This window comes from Anguilla rostrata, unplaced genomic scaffold (genome assembly GCF_018555375.3).
Source record: "Anguilla rostrata isolate EN2019 unplaced genomic scaffold, ASM1855537v3 scaf1012, whole genome shotgun sequence".
Taxonomy (NCBI): Eukaryota; Metazoa; Chordata; class Actinopteri; order Anguilliformes; family Anguillidae; genus Anguilla; species Anguilla rostrata.
The window spans coordinates 9,362-34,317 of NW_026986363.1; the positions used below are offsets into that span (position 1 = coordinate 9,362).

Genomic DNA, 24,956 nt, shown 5'->3' on the forward strand with positions numbered 1-24,956 from the left:
AGAGTATTATAAACTTACCTTGGTTTATGGTTTAACTGAACGGCTGAATAGAAACTGTGCTTCCCAACTACTCAAACTGTTCAATAAAGCAGAGGGGTTAAAGGAAGAACCTACTGAGTTTGAGCTCCACAGAGCATGTGATGTTTAAATGGATGCAACGTCTGACAGTTTGTGAAAGTATCGTGGTTTTTTAGTTTAGTACTTGTCGGTCACACGTTTCTGTCCTGACCTTCTGTTTCTGTGGCAGGGCCTATTTCCTCATACACAGCATTGGCTGTTAATCCATCTGCAGAAGAGAGCAGAGAAAGGTGAAGATTCAACACACACGTGGCACACAGTGTGACCAGACGCGAACTCAGAAAGACCGGTCCTCACCTGCGCTGATGTAGTCTGCATTTACCCTGGAGTAAAACTCGCCCCCATCCGGCAGATTTTTAATTCGGCCTTTTCACAAACATAAACAATGGCAAACATGCAATAACACAGAGAATTGTCAACATAGAATAATTGGAAATAAATAATATAAAAATACATCAATAAATCAGGAAATTAATGAAGAAATATAAATGTATGTGCAATTTTTCTTAAATTATTTTTTAAATTCATTTTCTAATTCATTTTCACTATGAGTGTGTGAGTGTACGAGTGGTGTGTGTGCCCTCTGATGGACTAGCGACCAGTCCAGGGTAAATTCCTGCTTCTCGTCCAATGCATGATAAGATCCAACACTCCCCATTACGCAAACCAGGAATTAGCGGTTAGATATGTTAGATAGTGGATGGATACGTTTATTTTCATGTTTATTTATTATTTTATTTCCATACATATTTCTCTATTCATTTTCTTTTTTTTTTGGAATACATGTATTCATCTATGTCCAGCATTTCTTTCAATGTTTGAGAAACTGACTTCTCTATTAAAGTACTTGCTCACATTGAGAAATGTTGTCTGTTGTTCTGATCGCATGGAATGGCGGAACTTCACACTTGGTGGGCGAACCAAGGCAAGTTGATTGTCAGATTGTGCTCATCAAGAAAAGCAGAAATAAATAGGGAAATATATATGAAAATAAATGAATAAATAAATGTGAAAATCTGAAAATTACTCGAAATTAAAGAAAAATATAATTACATTTTTTACACATTTTTGCACATACATTTACATTACTATATTATTTTCCAGATTTATTTATGTACTTTTAGACTATTTATTTTTAGATTGTTTTATTTATTTTTATTTTCCACATTTATTTATTTATTTGTTGATTAATTTATTTATCATTGTGGCACTCTCTGTGTTCCATACTACTCACCTGGATCAATGAATACATAAATAGAGGAATGAACTGAATACAATAATATAATGGTCAAGAAACTATAACAATTAAATTTAATTCCATGAGCACTTGTCTGTTCAATGGGTGATTTTAAACTTCTGAATTCACGTGCTTTTATCATTTACTTGAAATGCTGATATTATTATTAGACAGCTTTTAAAGTGTAATGTATAAATAATAGCGTAATGTATGGACATGTTCAATGAGTGCTACTACACACCTGATGTCCTGCATTTCTTAGAGCATTGGACTGCCAGCACCACCAGGGTTATGAAAATGATGACAGAACCAGTAAGAGCCACAATAAAGTACAGCCCTGCAGTGGAGGTAGAAGAGCAAGGTTACGTGAGATAAAATATAATCTTTCAAAAGTATTGAAATCATTTAAACGATTCCAATTTCATGGCAAATATTACAAAATTGTGCAATTTATTTATGTTAGGAAATCATTTAGAATAATTTGCTTTGCTGCATTTGTCATATTGATAAACATTGCAAATATTTCAAATTTGTGCATTTACATACAGTACCATCCAAATTTGTTCACACACCCCTGATGAAGTTGAGAAATGCTGCATAAACAATACAGATAATGAGCTATACTGTGTGCTCAATAAATGGTAGAATTATACAATTTTATAATAATAGAATTGCCCAGAGAAAAACACCCGGTTCCAATCAGAGTTTGGCAGGAGGACCGGCTTCAAGCTCAGACCAAAAGTTCAGAAGGACCTGGAAAAATTCAATAGTCAGTGACCCTTCCCATGTGGTCCCCAATCTCATGAAACGCTATGTAAGACAACTCAGTGCAGAGCGGGTGCAGAGTATTGAGAATGGGTGTGAATATTGTGACACACATCTCTTACAGTCTTGATAAAATTATCAAATTTTGAGCATGTCTTCTTTGTTCATCTTTATCAAGCAAGGGCATGAATAATTTTGGAGGGCACTGTGTATATTTCCCTTTTTTATGTATGCCTTGATTGCAAATGTACGTATATATGGTAGTCCGGATTCAGTATGTGAATGAACACAAAAAAATACACAGATTAACACATTTCATTTACATTTCTTCTTTATATTTTACATCTTAAATCAAGAAGTCAACTAATATTAGAAAATAAAAAGTGAGGATCTACACAAGGGTACAATGGATTTAACTCTTCACTTGTCTGTGGTCTCAATTATAAATTGAACTTACTGATATTGCTTGTCATGAAGCCTTCACTGATGAGGGAGTAGTACGGTCTGTCTGTCCTGTTCCCACTACATCTATATTCACCATCAGAGGAGCTATCCCAGAATCCCACTGTGTGCCTCTCTCCAGTGTGGTTTAGTGAGATCTGTGTTCCGTCTCTGTACCACGTGTAGTTCCAGTCAGCAGAAGTAAAGCCCTGAAGCTCACACCTCATTGCTAGAGTGCCTTTAGTGATGAAGACCCCCATCCATCCTTCATCCAGGGTCACTACCGCCTGAGGCAAAGCTGCAAGATCATACATTGCTTATCATCCAACTCAACGTGTTACATGGGAAAACAGATATAGGTCATTGAATCTATAATCCACTAGGCCTTACATTGCATGATTAATAGCAGAAAGTTACTGTAGTTGGAGTGACAGGTCTCTCTCCCTATCGGGGCACATGTTACCAAAAAAAGGGAATTCCTCTTCACATTGGTGGACAGCTGGTGAAAATCATTGCCTTCTTAATAGATATATGTAGTGTGCTGTACTCCAGTTATAATATGCCAGAACCATGTTACTGTTTAACGTTAAAGTGAGTAATCTGGCAGGCTTCAATAGGAGTTTGTGAGTGAACTCATGAATGGAACAACAGGAATTTTATGCCTAGTACTGTATTAGGGTAGTTAAATTATTTTTTATAAAATTATTCACCCATTTTGTTTCAGGCCTGACAAAACAACAGGCCTGACAACACAATCGTGCTCTAAATTGTGTCACCGGGTAAAAACGGGAAAAAGCAGCAATTTATTCATCCTATCAACTGGCACCACACAGCCCTGTAGTGAGGGGTAAGGCTGTGATTCTGTGAGTCCAGCACGTTCTCATAAAAAATAAAGACTGGGCTTCAGGTTTATCACAGAAAGTAGTTATATGACATCATGAATTAATTTGCACATTTCAGTGTCTTAAGTGCATTAATTTGCATATTTATCCCTGTTCATTATATTCCCATTGCACATGAGAGGCAGCTGATTGGCAGCTCACTCTCACTCCTCTTTACTCAATTATGGCACCGATAACTGCCAAATGGATTTTTCAAAATCTCAGTCGAGGTGACAGTTTTTACTGAGTTAATGTAAGGCAGTGCAAGCCTGACACACACAAAATTATAAATGGTGGCAAAGAGCTTGCAGTTCTAACGTATCAGTTTACTTTGGTCATGTAAAATAAAACATATTTACCTCGAACACTCAATGTAGCAGAGCTGCCAATCAGAGAGTGTACAGATGCTCTCCTTGTAAGTTCTCCTCTGCAGGTGTACAGTCCAGCATGTGACTGATCAGCAGAGAGGATTGTGTATGTGTCTCCATTTACACTGCTGGAGTTAGCCTTGTCTACAGGAAGTTGCTGTCCATCTCTGTACCATTTATACACCCACTCTGTAGAGTTGCTCTGAATTACACACCTCAGAGTCACTGTTTCACTGGGGAAGAACTTTTTCCATCCAGACTGCACGGTCAGATGTGTTTGAGGTAATACTGTAAATCAATTCAAAAATATTGAATTATAAACTGAAAGTATCGTAAAACGATTTCTTCATAGTTTTATTAAATTACTAAAGCACATGAATAAAATTCACACTCTGCTATTGTAATAGTTCTCACCAGATATTTCTAAAGTCAGAGGATCACTGTGGTCTGAGTAAAAAGGTTTTGTTCCTCTTGCAGCTCTACAGCGGTACTCTCCACTGTGGGCCAGAGCAGCAGAGCTGATGGTGAAACTGGACCCATCAGTCTGGCTGTTGTCAGTGTTGGGCACAGTGTGTCTCAGTGAGTCTTTGTACCAGAGATACTCCCAGCCAGCAGGATCTCCCCCAAACCCACAGCTCAGGGTGACTCTCTCTCCTGTGTACATCTCTCCACTGAGGGGATTCTGGGTAATAACAGGCCTTAGCTTTTCACCTGATAAAGGTAAAGCATGTGCTCTGTGTCATTTAGCATTAATAGATACATTCTCCATCACATTCAAGATTATATGTAGGGCCACCAGTAGGTCTCCACCATGTGACCAGCAGGAATCTAAACCTGTAATTCACTGCTTATCCCCCAGGGGTCCCCATAGGCACTCAACTGCATAGTCAAGTGACTGTTCAGACAACTGAATTTCTAATTGAGCCATTTATAAAACTTTAGTTGATCTAATTAATTAGGTAATGGATGAGTTGATCTAATATTGTGACAGTCAGGCAGGAAGGTGAACATGGATTTATTTTAAACAAAATTGAGAAAAAAACAAAATTTTTTGTTTTTTTCTCAATTTAGTTTGGAAGCAAAGAACACATGACATGCAAAATGTTCAGATAAAATAAATCATATTTACCTCGTACACTCAAAGTAGCAGAACTGCTATTATGAGAGTGTACAGATGCTCTCCTTGTAAGTTCTCCTCTGCAGGTGTACAGTCCAGCATGTGACTGATCAGCAGAGAGGATTGTGTATGTGTCTCCATTTACACTGCTAGAGTCAGTCTTGTCTACAGGAAGCTCCCTTCCATCTCTGTACCATTTATACATCCACTCTGTAGAGCTGCCCTGAATTACACACCTCAGAGTCACTGTTTCAGTGCGGAAGACCTCTGTCCATCCAGACTGAATGGTCAGCTGGGCTTGTGGGAGAGCTGAAAGTTTACATGACAGTTTATTGCTGTAAATGGAAGCCTTCATAAGACACCTGCTTTCAAAGATGCATTCTGATCTTTCAATGGGTTCCACCAGATATTTTTATTAGGCTGAATCTAAATGTCCAGTCTTCCCCGCACGTGCAGACTGGCAGTCTTAACGGGCACATACCCATGAAGTCCAGAGCGGGTAGAGCTGCCCAATTCTACAATTCATCAAGTCTGCAGGGGAGCTCATGAAGACTTCCAGAGAGTCCGCTTCGGTGCGGACTCCCCCGGACTTTGCTAGTGGGATTACCCAAAATTCACAGCAATAAGGAAGTGATGATATAAAAGACGAGAAGGATGCAATGCCAGAAGAACAAAAAAAATAAATAAAAACATGGCGGGAAAACAACCATGGGAGGTTTTCCGATGCAAGGAGAGCATAATTAATATAACCTGAATGTATATTGCAGACATTGATTTATTTATTTTTTATTTTGAAATTAGTAGTGGTCATATCCACGACAACGAGTGAGGTCTGATGTCCAGTCCCCTAGTATGGAGTGCGGACATTTGGATTCAGCCTTAGATTTCCACAAAGTAAACAAGTAACATTGTGACAGGTAGGGTATCCCTCTTCTTATTCCCCTCTTGGGTACAAACAGAGCAATTTTATATACTGTGTTAATAAAAATAAACACAATATGACTGTTGCTCATACTGACCACATTGAAAATGAACTTTTCACACTTATGTATCAGATTCAGATTAACCGGTCTGCTGACTTTGGACTGAACTGCTTTTTTTGTAAACACATGTGCAAATTGCAGAAAGAAAAGAAATCATAATTACCTCGTACAGTCAATGTAGCAGAGCTGCCAATCAGAGAGTGTACAGATGCTCTCCTTGTAAGTTCTCCTCTGCAGGTGTACAGTCCAGCATGTGACTGATCAGCAGAGAGGATTGTGTATGTGTCTCCATTTACACTGCTCGAGTTAGCCTTGTCTACAGGAAACTCCAGTCCATCTCTATACCATTTATACACCCACCCTGTAGAGATGCCCTGAATTACACATCTCAGAGTCACTGTTTCAGTGGGGAAGACCTCTGTCCATCCAGACTGCACGGTCAGATGTGTTTGAGGTAATACTGTAAATCAATACAACAATTTTGAATTATAAACTTAAAGTATCATGAAATGCTCCTCATAATTTTATTAAATTATTAAAGCACTTAAATAAAATCCACACTCTACTATTGAAATAGTTCTCACCAGATATTTCTAAAGTCAGAGGATCACTGTAGTCTGAGTAAAAAGGTTCTCTTCCTCTTGCACCTCTACAGCGGTACTCTCCACTGTGGGCCAGAGCAGCAGAGCTGATGGTGAAACTGGACCCATCAGTCCTGCTGTTGTCAGTGTTGGGCACAGTGTGTCTCAGTGGGTCTTTGTACCAGAGATACTCCCAGCCAGCAGGATCTCCCCCAAACCCACAGCTCAGGGTGACTCTCTCTCCTGTGTACAGCTCTCCACTGGGGGGATTCTGGGTAATAACAGGCTTTGGCTTGTCACCTGATAAAGGTAAAGCATGTGTTCAGTGTCATTGCTTAGCATTTATAAATACCAATGGTCTTCATTACATTCCAGATCATATGGAAAAAGACTAAAGAAAACCTCCCAAACTCACCAAACACATTTAACACAAGTGATCCTGGGAACGACTGGATCACAGGGTTTTGTCCTCGTTCACCCTGACACAGGTACTCTCCACTGTCTGACTCTCTTACAGAGTGCAGGATGTGCTTTTGTTGGCTTTCAGTACTGTCGGCATAGAGGCTCTCTAATCTTCCCTGGGTGTTTCTGCTCCATGAATATCTCCAGCCAGACCCTTTACTGATGTCACAAGCTAAGCTAACAGTTTCTCCTGTGAACATCACTGTGGCTGGGGGAAATGTCACTATGACAGCCCGAGGACGATCAGCTGAAATGGAGATCATTGAAGAGATGTCGTCATAACGCTTTACTTAATATAATTTTTGAAGCAAAAAAAGAACCACTATTTGAGGGGAGTAATTTACAATTACACTACTCACCAGAGACTATTATGGTATGGATGTTACTGATCGCTCGCTCATTTCCTTTTACAGCTTCACACTGATACATTCCGCTCTGTCTCTCACTCACAGCACTCAGGACCAACACAGACACAGAGCCGCGACTACTGTAGGCTGTAAGTTGTGTTTGACCCCCCTGTCTGCGTCTGGTCCACACAAATGTCCATCCCTCAGATTCAATAACCTGACAGCTGAGAGTAATTGTATTTCCTGGGAACTCTTCTGACCATGGAGGATTAGCAGTCAGACGAACAGTAGGACTTGACTGTGCAGCTGAAACAGTTATAAAAAACAGAATCAAATAGTTTTAAAATACAGAGTATCAATACATGAAGTATGTAATATATAGTATCAATGAAAATATGCATTCTGCCTTGAAATTTAAATTTAAATGAACTACATTACATTTGCTAAATGTAAATTTTCTCTTTACGTATCCTAAATTTTTCCTCCTTTCTTGAATTATTTATACTGCCACAACAAACTTTGAGTTTGTCAGAAAGAATGGGTTTTGGAAAGTTGTCATGATCTTAATGAATTCTGTTTATTCTGTTCCACAAATCAAATGCATGGTAATTATGTCCCTGTCAAAATATAGATCTTAGGAACTTAATATCTATACCTTTGTGTACACCAAAAACCACCAATGCAGTGGCATCTGAAACATGGAGAAAGAAATGTAAATTGCAACGTCTGATCCAGTGTGAATAAACGTTAGTATAAAATGATTTTATTACACTCTCAGTAAAAATGGTTGTTTGGCTTCTCTTCATAGGGAAACCATTAGTTTTTATGGAACCCTCTATGGTTGGTGTAAAAAATGTGAAAGCTCCTAGATTGAAACATTTTGCCTGACAAAGAACTCTTGAACTAGTCAGGGTCCCTCCATGGAGACACAGAATACCCTTTTTGAACCCTTTTTCTGAGAGTGTATTTTCACATTGAAAACTCTGATCCTTTTTTTTTTTTTGCAATGCTGTATAATGTCCAATTTTTGAGTAGCTAAATGTTCTTGATAGTGTATAATTTTCACTCACTCCATCTTTCATGCAGTATAGTAACTTTATAAGCTCACACCAGTTCAGCGATTATTGAAATGTGATTGTTCACAAGAGACAGTCATACGTTTGAAAGTATGTGTTGCATGTTTTCATGAAGTTAATTGTGAAGAACTGTGCCTCTTTCACAATATTGTGCAGTCAAATTTACAGATTAGCACTCACAATAATACACAGCAAGACTTCTGCCCATAACAGGAATTATACATTTATTCAGATTATCCACAATTCAGATGTTTATGACTCACATACTATACGTATTATGCATTGTAATCATAATTCATATATGCTACCAGATAATTATTGCTTGAAATTGCATTATTAAAATTCTTCTACTTACAAAGCAGAAAGAACATGGTGTCCGGCTTCATCCTGATTACTAATACTGTGCAAATGCCCCACTAGAAACCACGAGGACGTTTTTGTTCACCTCAGTTTCCACAACCCTTTGCAAAGAGGAAATGCAACAGGCACAGCAGTACAACAAGCTGACACAGCTGAAACAAATGCAGTGCCTGCATGTAGTTATGGTCTCTTCGGGCCCCTTAGAAAATGCAGAAATTCATTTAAAATTGGTGTGATATATAGCTGAACATTGCATGCATATTCTCCCTACCAAAACAGCTGCCCTCTTAGGAAGGTAGAAAGATAATTGTTGATTGCTCCAGTGTTTAGTTTGAAAACAGTTGGGGGGGGGGGGAGTGGGGGGCTTTCTGCCTCTTTGATTGCAGCTCCCAGGCTCTGGAAATATACTATTTTGAATATTAGAACAATTCTGTCACTGTTCTTTTTTAAAATGTAAAAATAATTTTTTTATAAACTCACTTTTAATGCCTTTTTATTCCTAGTTCATTTTTTCCCTTTTGCCTTTAGAAATGGATTTATTTGCTCTGATGTTTTTGTTCATTATTGTAAACTGAAATTGTAAGCATTTTGTGCCCCAGCTGGACATACAAATACAAATAGCATGCAAAAAGCAGCATAGGCAATGAGCAGCATTGGAGAGGTCTGTAGGTTTAAAAGGTGCTCCGTTTGTGAGGTCTGTATGTGATTGGCTGAGTATGAGAACATGTAGTGATGTGTGTATGTGATTGGCTGAGTATGAGAACATGTCGTGATTTGTGTACAGTATGTGATTGGTTGAGTATGGGAACATGTAGTGATGTGTGTATGTGATTGGCTGAGTATGAGAACATGTAATGATGTGTGATGTGTGTATGTGATTGGCTGAGTATGAGAACATGTGGTTACAGAGGCTGACCGATGGTCGGCTGTAGCCAGAGTTTCTTTACTAAATGTCGCTCATGTCACTGACTGTTTAAAAATACCAACAGTTCCATAGTTGCCATGTGTCAAATCAATCAATGCGTCAATCAATTTTGTAGGTATGTTGATTTTTTATTTTAAGCAGTGCAGAAGTGAAATTTTAATTCCTAAGACTACAAAAACTACTGCAATAATTTAACATGAACACCAGAGCGGATCAACGTAACCGGGACTGTTATTTTAAAAACAGGAACACAAGCAAAATACAAACAAAAGGCTACCACCCAGTGAGCCTAACTATACGGGTCTTTTGGGCCCTGGCTAAAGTCGGGCAGCTAAGCTGCTAACCGACAAGACAAATAGTAGACAAAAGAGTGGTCAAAAAACAAGCACAGTTCAGTACACGTTTCAGTTCCTCACACAGAAAATGGGTCAAAAGGTAATTGGGCACTCAGACAGAAAACAGGTCATTCACAGGTTCCAACACAATATCTGCAGCACTCACACAGTCTTTTCACAAAGCAAACTCCAAACTCCCACACCTTCACAGCTGTATGGGCTCCTACTTATACTGAGCTTCATTAGGTAGAATGGCTTTCAGATGGGTTTAACAAGGGGGCGGAGCTGGCAATTGGAAGGGGGTGGAGCCACCGGAATGGAAATACCGGCCTTCCACTACATTTCCCCTCATGGCCTTACAATATATATATATATATATATATATATATATATATAGCAAGAGTAGATACTCATCTTAAACAGATACCAGTAAAACCGTCTTGTACCTCACAGGCAAGGTGATATGTGTGCTTCCAAATAGAAAGATGCTACAATGACAAAATATCAAAGGCAATAACAGGAAAACCAGCACAACTCTGCTCCAGATGATATGAATGCATTACATATAATATTACAGGCATTTTGCAGATGCTCTTATCCAGAGCAACTTACACAGCTTTTCTGTATACAGTAGCATTTACATCCAATTATACAGCTGGATATACACTGAAGCAACGCAGGTTAAGTACTTTGCTCAAGGGTGCAACAGCAGTGTCCTACCCAAGAATCAAACCTGTGACATTTAGGTTGGAAGACCAGTTCCTTACCCGTTACCCTTTACCTTTGTTTTATTTTATTTTTGCATTGCCTTCATTATTTTTAAATAGAACACATGAGCACATCCTCAAAGCAGGCTTTTTACTCCCTTTCTTTTGTGTGTTACAATTTGCCACTACTGTTTAGTTTTCTGTGTTGGTACTTTTCTGTTATAGGTTGCAGGTGGTCAGGCAGTTTTCTTGTTTAAGACATTTTTAGATGGTTAGGCCAGAAAGTCAACTGTGGTTTCTTTTAGATTAGAGTAGCCTACCTCTGGTCTGTTTTCTGCCTGAACCATCCTGTTCAGCTTACATATGGTAATGTGTTCTGTTTTTTTGTCTCATTGTTTGTAATAAATATTTATTTTTATTAATTTTAATTATTTTATTATTTATTATCTTTTGTATATAGATTTTGACTCCTTGTTTAGTTTGTTATGTTGTAGTCCATGGTTATTGGAACTTCGATTGGCTTTTGGGACGTAACAGTGTCCTACTAGGGAATCGAACCAAGGACCTTTAGGTTACAAGACCAACTTCGTATCCATTGTACTACTCTGCTGCCCCAATTATTTTCAGGAGCCATCTTGATTGCTCTGCTCTTAATAGTCATTCCGAGACCATGCATTCAAACATGTCCTCTCCTCAAGGATACGTATGCCAATTCACTGCTTCTTTTCACATCGCAGTGCATGAGCTGGGCTTGCACTGGTATGAGCTGGAAGAAGAAGCTTCTTGTGCAGCTTGGTTTGTGTTTGTGTGTGAGAGAGAGAGAGAAACAGACAGATAAACACTGTAATGTCATATATTTTTATATGTAGTTCAAGGTGACTATAGTCTGTTCAACAACAATTGACACAAAAGTAATGTTAAACACTTAGCACTGTATTTACAGACCGCAAACTCTGTTAGGGACCGTTCTCACGGCTCTCTTTCCGAAGTGGTTGCTCAGGTAACGTGTTAATTTATTTTTATGGTGACCCTATCAGTGAGATACACCAGCAGCAAATCTCAAAAACGGCAGCGGTGAAACGATTAAAGGCCGTGTGGTCGGGCACTGTCGCAGAAACCAAGCGGCAAACGGGTGCAGAGTGACAGAGGATATGGGTTTTTTTTTTCGTTCGTTTTTTTTTAATTTTCAAAATGTTCCACCACAAGTGTCCTAGTTTTCGCCTAATACCTAATAATAGAGGCAGCTGCGATGACCACAGCGTAGGCAATGCACTTATCTGATGTCTAAAGCAAGAATGAAGCCTCGTGACACATTTCTGTGCTTTCCATTTTGTAAGTAATCTTTTTGTTTACTGTTGCACTGCTGTCTCTTTCTCCATTTGATGTTTGTAACTGATTTGTTGTTTGTCTAATGTCTTGTGTAACTTCATAACTTTGTGTTTTATGTCAGGTCCCCCTTGCATAAGAGATTTCGATCTCAATGGGGTTTTTCCTGGTTAAATAAAGAAATCTACATTTCATGTGAATATGTAGAAGTGGTGAAATAAATGAAAGAATTCATGTATGGTTAAGACTGACTAAAGTGACATTATTATGATTTTATATATTATGCCTTGAATCTTACTGATCATGATATGATAGGTCATGCAGTGCTTCCATATACATGCAGACCTAACATACATGATCCGGCCGACCAATGGTGTAACTTCGCCACTCACTCCGTCACTCACTCAATCACAGACATTTGCGTTTGTAGGGCTGGCCCCGCTGTTGCAGTCCAGCCAATAAATGAAAGAATACATTAGTGGCGGCTGGTGACTCTTTGGCGAGGACAGGAAGAAAACCAACCCATGGCGTCATGTTATTTTACACTATTTGGCTACTTATCTCTACTTTCTTATGTTCAAGTTATGTTATGATGTTATGTTCAAATGTAGCAATAATCCAACAAGCAACCTAATGCAAACTTACTATACAACTAAGGTAAGTAATGCACCTGAGGTGTATCCCCACCTTCCATAAGGAACAAATATCATATTATTGGGATGGCAGGTATGCCATCCCGCCAAGTTATGCCTTGGCGGGGGCATGCCCCATACCTATACAGCACCGAGAGTTTGGCACTTTTCAGGGTTCCCCACAGAAATAACCACAACAGCCACAGACACTCAGCCCTTAAAAACATTAAATTCTGTACATTCTGCCCCCATTTCAACAGACAGATTTCACAAACAACTTCACATGTCCACACAATAAAGCCCCAAACTAAGGGGATTTTGCGTTTTCTCCTTCTTCTTCTTCTTCTTCTTCTTCTCTTTCTTCTTTTTCTTCTTCTCATTCTTATTTTTCCTGCCGCCTATCCCCCGAACAACATGTCTCCCCATTGGACATTTTACTGACACCAGCCAAATCTTCACCTACACGACCCAATCAAAAACTCGCATACACACGCAAAATACTCATACCTTTTTACTCTGAAACATTTCTAATCTACACAGCTAGTCCACTTGTGGCCTAGTGGGCAAGGTTACAGTCATCATGGGGTTACATGGGATCATAGGGTCTCAGGTTCAAGACCAGCTAGGAACATGTATCTTTAACCTGCTTTTACCCTCACTAATAATTGTCTACTACTTCTCAATTATTGCTTTTGCACCATATCTACCCGCCGTTCACCGAATGTATGACATCATCACCCTATGCCAAGAATCTCGGAGTGGTGATGGACAACAGGCTGTCCCTCTCCAAGAACATCGCAGCAGTAAGCCGGGCATGCAGATTTTTCCTGTATAACATCCGCAGAATCCGCCCCTTTCTCACCACCTACTCAACGCAGCTCCTGGTCCAAGCAATGGTTCTATCCCGCCTGGACTACTGCAACTCTCTTCTGGCTGGACTACCGGCATCTGCCACCAGACCCCTGCAACTCATTCAGAATGCTGCGGCTCGTCTGGTCTTCAACCTCCCCAGACACTCCCACGTCACTCCCCTGCTCACTACCCTCCACTGGCTGCCTGTTATAGCTCGCATCAAATTTAAAACATTGGTCCTAGCATACCAGGCAGTCAAGGGATCAGCCCCAGCATACCTCCACAAGATATTCAAACCCTACATGCCAGCCAGATCCCTCCGTTCTGCTACCTCAGGACGCCTAGCACCTCCCCCTCTTCGCACCTGCACTTCCAGAACACGTCTCCTGTCTGTTCTGGCCCCACGATGGTGGAATGACCTCCCTGTGGAGGTCAGAACAGCTGAGACACTGACCCATTTCAAAAGATGACTGAAGACCCACCTCTTCAGGCTGCACCTCTCCCCATCCCTCCCTACCCCCCTATAAATGACTGTAAGCTTAGGGTTGTAACTAGGCAGCTGTTTCGTAGGTGACTTAGGTGCATTAACTGTCTTAACTAGTGCTTGTATTTTTTCCATAGACTGCGTTGTTGCCGTTCTCGTTGTTTAGTGTTAATCAGTTTAACCTTCAGGGTCCAAGTTGAACTATGCGGTTGTTCCCTGCACTTGGACCGGTACTGCTCTCTAGGGGTTTCATCATACTTGTTCCTGGTTATGGTTATACACTTTGTTGTACGTCGCTCTGGATAAGAGCGTCTGCCAAATGCCTGTAATGTAATGTAATGTAATGTATACACTGCATTATGATGTACCGTCTGCACGTTCAATTATTAACCGGCTACAATATTGAAAAACCATATGGATTCAACGGGAGCTCTTCTGTGCTTACTGGCCTGTGTTCTTCTTTAAAACCATGGACAGGTTTGCTAATGATATTTCACGCATTGCATAGCTATATCATGGTGCTGCACTAACAAAGTCACAGACTGGTGAAGGATTGAATCCCGCCTCGTTTTCTTACGCTTTTATATTTTCTTTACCAAAACTCACTCACAGACACCCATATACGGCATTTCATGACGGCAAATGTATTCCTTTTATAATATAATATAATACATAATATAATAATATTGTTCAGTTTAATTCACAGACAATCACATGCAATCACAATAATACACAGCAGGACTACAGTACTATTGGCACGCACGGGCGTGACGTGCAGGCGGCGGCACAGAATGCACAGCCGGAGTTTGGGGAAAATAGCCCAACAGGCCTTTATTACCAAAAGTATATATACACCCAAACCAAACTCAACAACAATTCCTGTCGGAAATTACTTAAAGTAAGCGACAATTATAAACGGGTCGGAGACCTGGGGATCCTCTTCAACACAGGAAGAGGATTGCGTGTCTCCGCGGATTCTGCAAAAATAGAACAAAGTTATTTTACGTTTCACCGTCTCCGCCGCCCAACCCGTCTCCCAAGGAGACAACGCTCTTTGACCCAGCCATCCTGGAGTGGCGGCAGCTGTGTGCTCATGTTTGCAGTGTGCTGCTGCCAATGAGGGAGTTGAGAATGTTCACTCTGCGCTCTCCAGGTCTGGCTGGCTTCTAGTGGCGCTTCCTAGTCCTGACGAGGCGGCCTGGTGGCAGGTTTCGGCTGATGCCTATAAGGCTGGGAGGGGCACTGTGGAGCCATGCCCCGATCCACGCCACAATATGTATATGGAAGCATTGCATGACCAATCATATCATGATCAGTAAGATTCAAGGCATAATATATAAAATCATAATAATGTCACTTTAGTCAGTCTTAACCATACATGTATTCTTTCATTTATTTCACCACGTCTACATGTTCACATGAAATGTAGATTTCTTTATTTAACCAGGAAAAACCCCATTGAGATTTAAATTGCTTTTGCAAGGGGGACCTGACATAAAACACAAAGTTATGAAGTTACACAAGACAGTCAACAAACATCAAATCAGTTACAAACATCAAATGGAGAAAGAGACAGCAGTGCAACAGTAAACACAAAGTTTTACTTACAAATTGGAAAGCGCAGAAATGTGTCATGAGGCTTCATTCTTGCTTTAGACAGATAAGTACATTGCCTACGCTGTGGTCATCGCAGCTGCCTCTATTATTAGGTAGGACGAAAAGTAGGACGCTTGTGGTGGAGAATTTTGAAGAAAAAAAACAACGAACAAAAAAAAACCTATATCCTCTTTCACTCTGCACACGTTTGCCGCTTGGTTGCTTGATGCGACAGTGCCCGACCACACGGCCTTTAATCGTTTCATCGCAGCCGTTTTTGAGATCTGCTGCTGGTGTATCTCACTGATTGTGCCACGGTAAAAATAAATTAACACGTTACCAGAGCAACCACTTCGAAAAAAGAGCTGTGAGAACGGTCCCTAACTGAGTTTGCGGTCTGTAAAAACAGTGCTAAGTGCTAACGGTGTTTAACATCACATTTGTGTTCATTTTTGTTGAACAGACTATAGTCACCTTGAACTACATATAAAAATATATGACATTACACTGTTTGACTGTCTGTTTCTCACACACACACATACACACACACAAGCACATGCGTGCACACACACACACAAACACATGCGTGCACGCACACACACATACACACACACACACAAACACAAGCTGCACAAGAAGCTGCTTCTTCCAACTCATACCAGTGCAAGCCCAGCTCATGCACTGCGATGTGAAAAGAAGCAGTGAATTGGCATACGTATCCTTGAGGAGAGGACATGTTTGAATGCGTGGTCTCGGAATGACTATTAAGAGCAGAGCTATCAAGATGGCTCCTGAAAATAATTGGGGCAGCAGAGTAGTACAATGGGTAAGAAGCTGGTTTTGTAACCTAAAGGTCCCCGGTTAGATTCCCCAGTAGGACACTGTTACGTCCCAAAAGCCAACCGTTCAAGCCAAGACGTTCCAATAACCAGGGACAGCAACATAACACACTGACCAAGGAGTCAAAATCTATATACACACATAGAAGATTTATTACAAACAATGAGACAACAAAACAGAACACATTACCACATGTAGGCTAAACAGGATGGTTCAGGCAGAAAGCAGACAGCTAGGCTACTCTTCATCTGAAAAAACCTGCAGTTGACTTTCTGGCCTAACTATCTAAAAATGTGTGAAATCTCTATAATAAACTATTTTTAAAAGCCCCCTTCAACCGAGGTGTCTTCAGGCTTTATCCAGTTGACTGTTAGGACACAGGTGTGCATCGTCAAGCAATCAAACCCCAATCAGCTCCACCTGCAGGATTAAGACATGCAGACTCCAAATCAAGGGACTGTAACAGACACCGCTGCTGTACCCTTGAGCAAGGTACTTAACCTGCATGTATCCAGCTGTATAACTGGATACAATGTAAATGCTAAGTAAGGATGTGCTTATGTGTTCTATTTAAAAATAATGAAGGTACTGCAAAAAATAAATGTGCTCTCCAGTTACATAAGTTTCCCAATTTACATTACAGCCATTTAACAGACACTCTTATCTTGAGCTTCTTTCACACTATTTACATTGCATCCATTAACATAGTATCAATTCATATAGCTGGATATATACTGAAGCAATGCAGGTTAAGTACCATGCTGTACCCTGCCCTACGCGAAGAATGACATGCAGAATGACACTGATTAGAAGTAATGCGATGACCAGGGCTGTGTGAGAGTGCAAACTATCCCTAATGGCAATTCATGAAAAAACTCCTGTATTTCAAAGCCATGTTTCGCCAGATATTACATTAAGCCTTCAAGCCCATAAGATGCACATTTTAATATATATTTTTAGTAAGTCTACTTTAATAAATGATACAATATGTCATGTAATATTTAGCAAAGCAATAATAAACCCATGCAACGCTGTGTGGTCAGGTATGGTCAGTTTGTTCAGCCAGTTCCTCCCCACTGTGTACCACCTTCCGGCGTGATACCCATCTCCAGAAGGCTGGATTCACAATGATTGACAGAAAGAGGAGGACTGCCACGCCCACACAGATCCGAACCACATTCTCCACAGCACGGTAAACTGAGGGAGCAAAAAAACAAAAAAGTCAAGGGTTGAAACAGGCTGTGGGAATATAAACTACTGTAGATGCATTTCAGAATTTGGCAACACATTTTAGTCTGCTCAAACAAGCATTTCATGTACATTTCTGTGATGCTAATCAAATACAATCAGACCCAAAACTATGCTATTTTATGACTCCATTATATACACCATATAGACAAAAGTATGTGGACATCTGACATCCAACATCTGATTCAGAAAAACAGGCATTAATATGTAGTTGGTTCACCCTTTGCTTCTATAACAACAGGTGTTGGATGGGGTTGAGATCAGGGCTCTGTGCAGGCGAGTTAAGTTACACTAATCTCAACAAAACCATTTATATATGGACCTCGCTGTTTGCCCATGGGAATTGTCATGGTGAAACAGGAAAAGGCCTTCCTTAAACTGTTTCTTCAAAGTTGGAAGCACAAAATCACCTAGAATGTCATTGCATTAAGATTTACCTTCACCGGAACTAAGGGGCCGAGGCCAAATCAAAAACAGCCCCAGACCAAGCGGTTTCCAGATACTTTTGTTCATATAGTGTATAATTGGAGCCTATTTCTCAGTGCATAACTATGTGCATCTATATGACACAAAAGCCAGCAAAATTATTATTGACTAACCAGCCTTCAGCTACAACTGAGATATCCAGGTTTCTGACAAAATAACAACTGAACCTTATGAATCTCTGCATTTAATGCTCTTTATGAGACTGTTGTCAGGGTTCTGTCATTTCGTCCTGCCTTATTGAAATATCCCACCTGTAATGCACATTTATAGTCATGCTGCAAATTCAGCATCATGCCTTTACATACAGTGCCATCCTAAACATTCACATCCCTGATAAAAATGAGCAAAGGCTGGATGAAATAAACAATCCCAATAACAATCTGGGACAATTATACTGGGACAATTATATTGCATTAGTATAAAATAATACAATTCATTTTTCAGCATTCTGTCTTTGCTCCTCCTGAATGAATAATTTTGGAGGGTATTGTATATGTCCTCTTTTTTCTGTCTGTCTTAGTTGTAAATTTCTACCATTATTCAGCTTCAGAATGGGATTAAACATAAAATGTAATACAATATAATACATTTTAAATTACATTGCATCTTTCTATTTAACATCATAAATCAAAAACAGAGTTCAACTTATATTAGAAATAAGTGACAATGTATGATGCACAAGGATACAATGGATATGTAAATGGATTAAACCCTTTATTTGTCTGTGATCTCAATTATAAATTGAACTTACTGATATGGCTTGGCATGAAGCCTTCACTGATGAGGGAGTAGTACGGTCTGTCTGTCCTGTTCCCACTACATCTATATTCACCATCAGAGGAGCTATCCCAGAATCCCACTGTGTGCCTCTCTCCAGTGTGGTTTAGTGAGATCTGCATTTCGTCTCTGTACCATGTATAGTTCCAGTCAGCAGAAGTAAAGCCCTGAAGCTCACACCTCATTGCTAGAGTGCCTTTAGTGATGAAGACCCCCATCCATCCTTCATCCAAGGTCACTACCGCCTGAGGCAGAGCTGCAAGATCATACATTGCTTATCATCCAACTCAACATGTTACATGGGAAAACAGATGTAGGTCATTGAATCTATAATCCACTAGGCCTTACATTGCATGGTTAATGGCAGAACGTTACTGTAGTTGGAGTGATAGGTCTCTCTCCCTATCGTGGCACATGATAGCAAAGAAAAGGGAATTCCTCTTCACATTGGTGGACAGCTGGTGAAAATTTTTGCTTTCTTAATAGGTGTATGTATTGCGCTGTACATCAGTTATAATATGCCAGAACCATGTTGCTTTTTGACATTAAAGTGAATAACCTGGCAGGGTTCATAGCCAATAGGACCTTGCAAGTGAACTCATGAATGGAACAAATAGCTAGGAATTGTATACCTAATACTGTAATAGTTTATTTTAATTTTATTAATAAAATTACTCACACATTTTGTTTCAGGCCTAATAACTCAACAGGCCTGACAACACAATCGTGCTCTAAATAAAATAAAAAATAATGACTGGGCTTCAGATTTATCACAGAAAGTAGTTATATGACATCATGAATTTGCATATTTCAGTGTCTTAAGTGCATTAATTTGCATATTTATCCCTGTTCATTATATTCCCATTGCACATGAGAGGCAGCTGATTGGCAGCTCACTCTCACTCCTCTTAACTCAATTATGGCACCGATAACTGCCAAATGGATTTTTCAAAATCTCAGTCGAGGTGACAGTTTTTACTGAGTTAATGTAAGGCAGTGCAAGCCTGACACACACAAAATGGTAAATGGTGGCAATGAGCTTGCAGTTCTAACGTATCAGTTTACTTCGGTCATGTAAAATAAAACATATTTACCTCGAACACTCAATGTAGCAGAGCTGCCAATCAGAGAGTGTACAGATGCTCTCCTTCTAAGTTCTCCTCTGCAGGTGTACAGTCCAGCATGTGACTGATCAACAGAGAGGATTGTGTATGTGTCTCCATTTACACTGCTGGAGTCAGCCTTGTCTACAGCAAGCTGCTGTCCATCTCTGTACCATTTATACACCCACTCTGTTGAGTTGCTCTGAATTACACACCTCAGAGTCACTGTTTCACTGGGGAAGAACCTTTTCCATCCAGATTGCACAGTCAGATGTGTTTGAGGTAATACTGTAAATCAATACAAAAATATTGAATTATAAACTGAAAGTATCGTAAAACGCTTTCTTCATAGTTTTATTAAATTACTAAAGCACATGAATAAAATCCACACTCTGCTATTGTAATAGTTCTCACCAGATATTTCTAAAGTCAGAGGATCACTGTGGTCTGAGTAAAAAGGTTTTGTTCCTCTTGCAGCTCTACAGCGGTACTCTCCACTGTGGGCCAGAGCAGCAGAGCTGATGGTGAAACTGGACCCATCAGTCCGGCTGTTGTCAGTGTTGGGCACAGTGTGTCTCAGTGGGTCTTTGTACCAGAGATACTCCCAGCCTGCAGGATCTCCCCCAATCCCACAGCTCAGGGTGACTCTCTCTCCTGTGTACATCTCTCCACTGGGGGGATTCTGGGTAATAACAGGCCTTGGCTTTTCACCTGATAAAGGTAAAGCATGTGCTCTGTGTCATTTAGCATTAATAGATACATTCTCCATCACATACAAGATTATATGTAGGGCCACCAGTAGGTCTCCACCATGTGACCAGCAGGAATCTAAACCTGTAATTCACTGATTATCCTCCAGGGGTCCCCATAGGCACTCAACTGCATAGTCAAGTGACTGTTCAGACAACTGAATTTCTAATTGAGCCATTTATAAAACTTTAGTTGTTCTAGTTAATTAGGTAATAAATTAGTTGATCTAATATTGTGACAGTCAGGCAGGAAGGTGAACATGGATTTATTTTTAAATGCTATGAAAAGCATATCTTTGAGCCAGTGGTCCACCCTCCTGGAACTGGAGAGCCACAGGGTTTGCTGGCTTACATTGTTATTCAGCACTTGAGTAGCACAGCAATTTATCAGTTAAAGCAGTAGATTAAATGGTTAACTCAGGTTACCTGCTTACTTTGGTTTCAATTGGTCGCTGATCTTAAACAAAAAACAAAAACCAGCACACTCTGTGGCTGGCCAAGACCAGGATTGAGAATCGCTTACGTAAAAAGCAAAACGCATCCATATGAAGTAGAGGTGTCCAATCGAATCTGAAAATGGCCAGTATGGGTTCGGGTTTTTGTTTTTGCCCAACTCTATGACACCAGATTCTACTAAAGGTCTTGACTGTAGACTATGATTAGTTATTTAGTTGACTCATGAACATTTTTTGTATTTTCACTTTTATTCTGCAAGTCAAACATTGTAACTGCTCTCATTTTAATTGTGGCAGTTTCACACTGCTTCTAACAGAACCTATTATGCCACTTTACAATATATAAAAATACTGCATCATGGCTATTTTAATAAATAATCAAATGTAATTTAACACGTGAGTGTAGCTTGAAAACACTGCCATCAACCATCATCTGTACTTAATTAGTGGCAATTACATTATCAACTGAGATTATTGAGGTGGTGCAAATAGGATAATGATTTGAGAAGGGGCGTGACAAAGAGGCTATAGTGACCTCTAGCTGGCGGAGGACTAAAGTACAATGTGAGAAAACAAGGGTAGACAAAATGGAGGCCCTAATCATAGGATTAAAGAATGACGCAATTGTCACAAACCCATCAGACACATTTAACATAAATTGTCCATGGAAAGACTGGATAATGGAGTTCTGACACCCATACACCAATACTTCAAACTGGCAACTCACTGTAATTCAGAGCAAGACACATCAGATCATATTATACAAAACCGTATTTCTTGGTCCAAATAACATTGTGAAATTTTTTGTTTTTTTCTCAATTTAGTTTGGAAGCAAAGAACACATGACATGCAAAATGTTCAGATAAAATAAATCATATTTACCTCGTACACTCAAAGTAGCAGAGCTGCCAATCAGAGAGTGTACAGATGCTCTCCTTGTAAGTTCTCCTCTGCAGGTGTACAGTCCAGCATGTGACTGATCAGGAGAGAGGATTGTGTATGTGTCTCCATTTACACTGCTGGAGTTAGCCTTGTCTACAGGAAGCTCCCGTCCATCTCTGTACCATTTATACTTCCAGTCTGTAGAGCTGAATTACACATCTCAGAGTCACTGTTTCAGTGAGGAAGACCTCTGTCCATCCAGACTGTACGGTCAGATGTGTTTGAGGTAATACTGTAAATCAATACAACAATTTTGAATTATAAACTTAAAGTATCATGAATTGCTCCTCATAATTTTATTAAATTATTAAAGCACATAAATAAAATCCACACTCTACTGTTGTAATAATTCTTACCAGATATTTCTATAGTCAGAGGATCACTGTAGTCTGAGTAAAAAGGTTTTCTTCCTCTTGTAGCTCTACAGCGGTATTCTCCACTGTGGGCCAGAGCAGCAGAGCTGATGGTGAAACTGGACCCATCAGTCCTGCTGTTGTCAGTGTTGGGCACAGTGTGTCTCAGTGGGTCTTTGTACCAGAGATACTCCCAGCCAGCAGGATCTCCCCCAAACCCACAACTCAGGGTGACTCTCTCTCCTGTGTAAATTTCTCCACTGGGGGCATTCTGTGTAACAACAGGCCTTGGCTTTTCCCCTGATAAAGGTAAAGCATGTGTTCACAAAAAAAAAAAAAAAAACATGTGCTCAGTGTCATTTCTTAGCATTCATAAACATTAACAGTCTTCATCACATAGAAGATCATATTGGGTAAAGACTGAAGAAAACCTCCAAAACTCACCAGACACATGTAACACAAGTGTTCCTGGGAAAGAGTGGATCACAGGGTTTTGTCCTCATTCGCCCTGACACCGGTACTCTCCACTGTCTGACTCTCTTACAGACTGCAGGATGTGCTTTTGTTGGCTTTCAGTACTGCGGGCATACAGGCTCTCTAATCTTCCCTGGGTGTTTCTGCTCCATGAATATCTCCAGCCAGACCCTTTACTGATGTCACAAGCTAAGCTAACAGTTTCTCCTGTGAACATCACTGTGGCTGGGGGAAATGTGACTATGACAGCCCGAGGACAATCAGCTGAAATGGAGATCATTGAAGAGATGTCGTCATAACGCTTTACTTAATATAATTTTTGAAGCAAAAAAAGAACCACTATTTGAGGGGAGTAATTTACAATTACACTACTCACCAGAGACTATTATGGTATGGATGTTACTGATCGCTCGCTCATTTCCTTTTACAGCTTCACACTGATACATTCCGCTCTGTCTCTCACTCACAGCACTCAGGACCAACACAGACACAGAGCCGCGACTACTGTAGGCTGTAAGTTGTGTTTGACCCCCCTGTCTGCGTCTGGTCCACACAAATGTCCATCCCTCAGATTCAATAACCTGACAGCTGAGAGTAATTGTATTTCCTGGGAACTCTTCTGACCATGGAGGATTAGCAGTCAGACGAACAGTAGGACTTGACTGTGCAGCTGAAACAGTTATAAAAAACAGAATCAAATAGTTTTAAAATACAGAGTATCAATACATGAAGTATGTAATATATAGTATCAATGAAAATATGCATTCTGCCTTGAAATTTAAATTTAAATGAACTACATTACATTTGCTAAATTTTTCCTCCTTTCTTGAATTATTTATACTGCAACAACAAACTTTGAGTTTGTCAGAAAGAATGGGTTTTGGAAAGGTGTCATGATCTTAATGAATTCTGGTTTATTCTGTTCCACAAATCAAATGCATGGTAATTATGTCCCTGTCAAAATATACATCTTAGGAACTTAATATCTATACCTTTGTGTACACCAAAAACCACCAATGCAGTGGCATCTGAAACATGGAGAAAGAAATGTAAATTGCAACGTCTGATCCAGTGTGAATGAACGTTAGTATAAAATTATTTTATTACACTCTCAGTAAAAATGGTTGTTTGGCTTTTCTTCATAGGGAAACCATTTTTAGTTTTTATGGAACCCTCTATGGTTGGTGTAAAAAATGTGAAAGCTCCTAGATTGAAACATTTTGCCTGACAAAGAACCCTTGAACTAGTCAGGGTCCCTCCATGGAGACACAGAAGAGCCTTTTTGAACCCTTTTTTCTGAGAGTGTATTTTCACTCACTATTTTGCAATGCTGTATAATGTCCAATTTTTGAGTAGCTAAATGTTCTTGATAGTGTATAATTTTCACTCACTCCATCTTTCATGCAGTATAGTAACTTTATAAGCTCACACCAGTTCAGCGATTATTGAAGTGTGATTGTTCACAAGAGACAGCCATACATGTGAAAGTATGTGTTGCATGTTTTCATAAAGTTAATTGTGAAGAACTGTGCCTCTTTCACAATATTGTGCAGTCAAATTTACAGATTAGCAGTCACAATAATACACAGCAAGACTTCTGCCCATAACAGGAATTATAAATGTATTCAGATTTTCCACAACATAGTTGTTTTTGTAATGTCTCACATACTATACGTATTATGCATTGTAATTATAATTCATATATGTTACCAGATAAGTATTGCTTGAAATTGCATTAAAATTCTTCTACTTACAAAGCAGAAAGAACATGGTGTCCGGCTTCATACTGATTACTAATACTGTGCAAATGCCCCACTAGAAACCACGAGGACGTTTTTGTTCACCTCAGTTTCCACAACCCTTTGCAAAGAGGAAATGCAACAGGCACAGCAGTGACACAGCTGAAACAAATGCAGTGCCTGCATGTAGTTATGGTCTCTTCGGGCCCCTTAGAAAATGCAGAAATTCATTTAAAA

The 24,956-nt window shown here is 39.8% G+C and overlaps 1 protein-coding gene, 1 long non-coding RNA gene and 1 pseudogene across 2 annotated transcripts; all 3 read right to left on the reverse strand.

Moving 5' to 3' along the window:
- Positions 1-209: 209 nt before the first annotated feature.
- LOC135247003 (basement membrane-specific heparan sulfate proteoglycan core protein-like) lies at positions 210-20,284 on the reverse strand (the record flags this gene model as incomplete). Its single annotated transcript, XM_064320289.1, has 13 exons — positions 210-286; positions 376-444; positions 1,557-1,652; positions 2,538-2,819; positions 3,762-4,058; positions 4,185-4,481; positions 4,900-5,296; positions 5,369-5,481; positions 6,392-6,751; positions 6,867-7,160; positions 17,447-17,590; positions 18,879-19,160; positions 19,999-20,284. Coding segments are annotated over 13 exons (2,994 nt in total), but the record flags the coding sequence as incomplete, so codon positions are not given.
- Positions 7,280-8,794, reverse strand: LOC135247002 (uncharacterized). Its single transcript, XR_010328056.1, has 3 exons — positions 8,692-8,794; positions 7,916-7,951; positions 7,280-7,566 (listed from the first exon to the last, which is right to left on the reverse strand). It is a non-coding gene; the product is annotated as an uncharacterized LOC135247002 (long non-coding RNA).
- LOC135247004 (hemicentin-2-like) lies at positions 20,284-23,009 on the reverse strand (annotated as a pseudogene).
- Between the last annotated feature and the right edge of the window lie 1,947 nt (positions 23,010-24,956).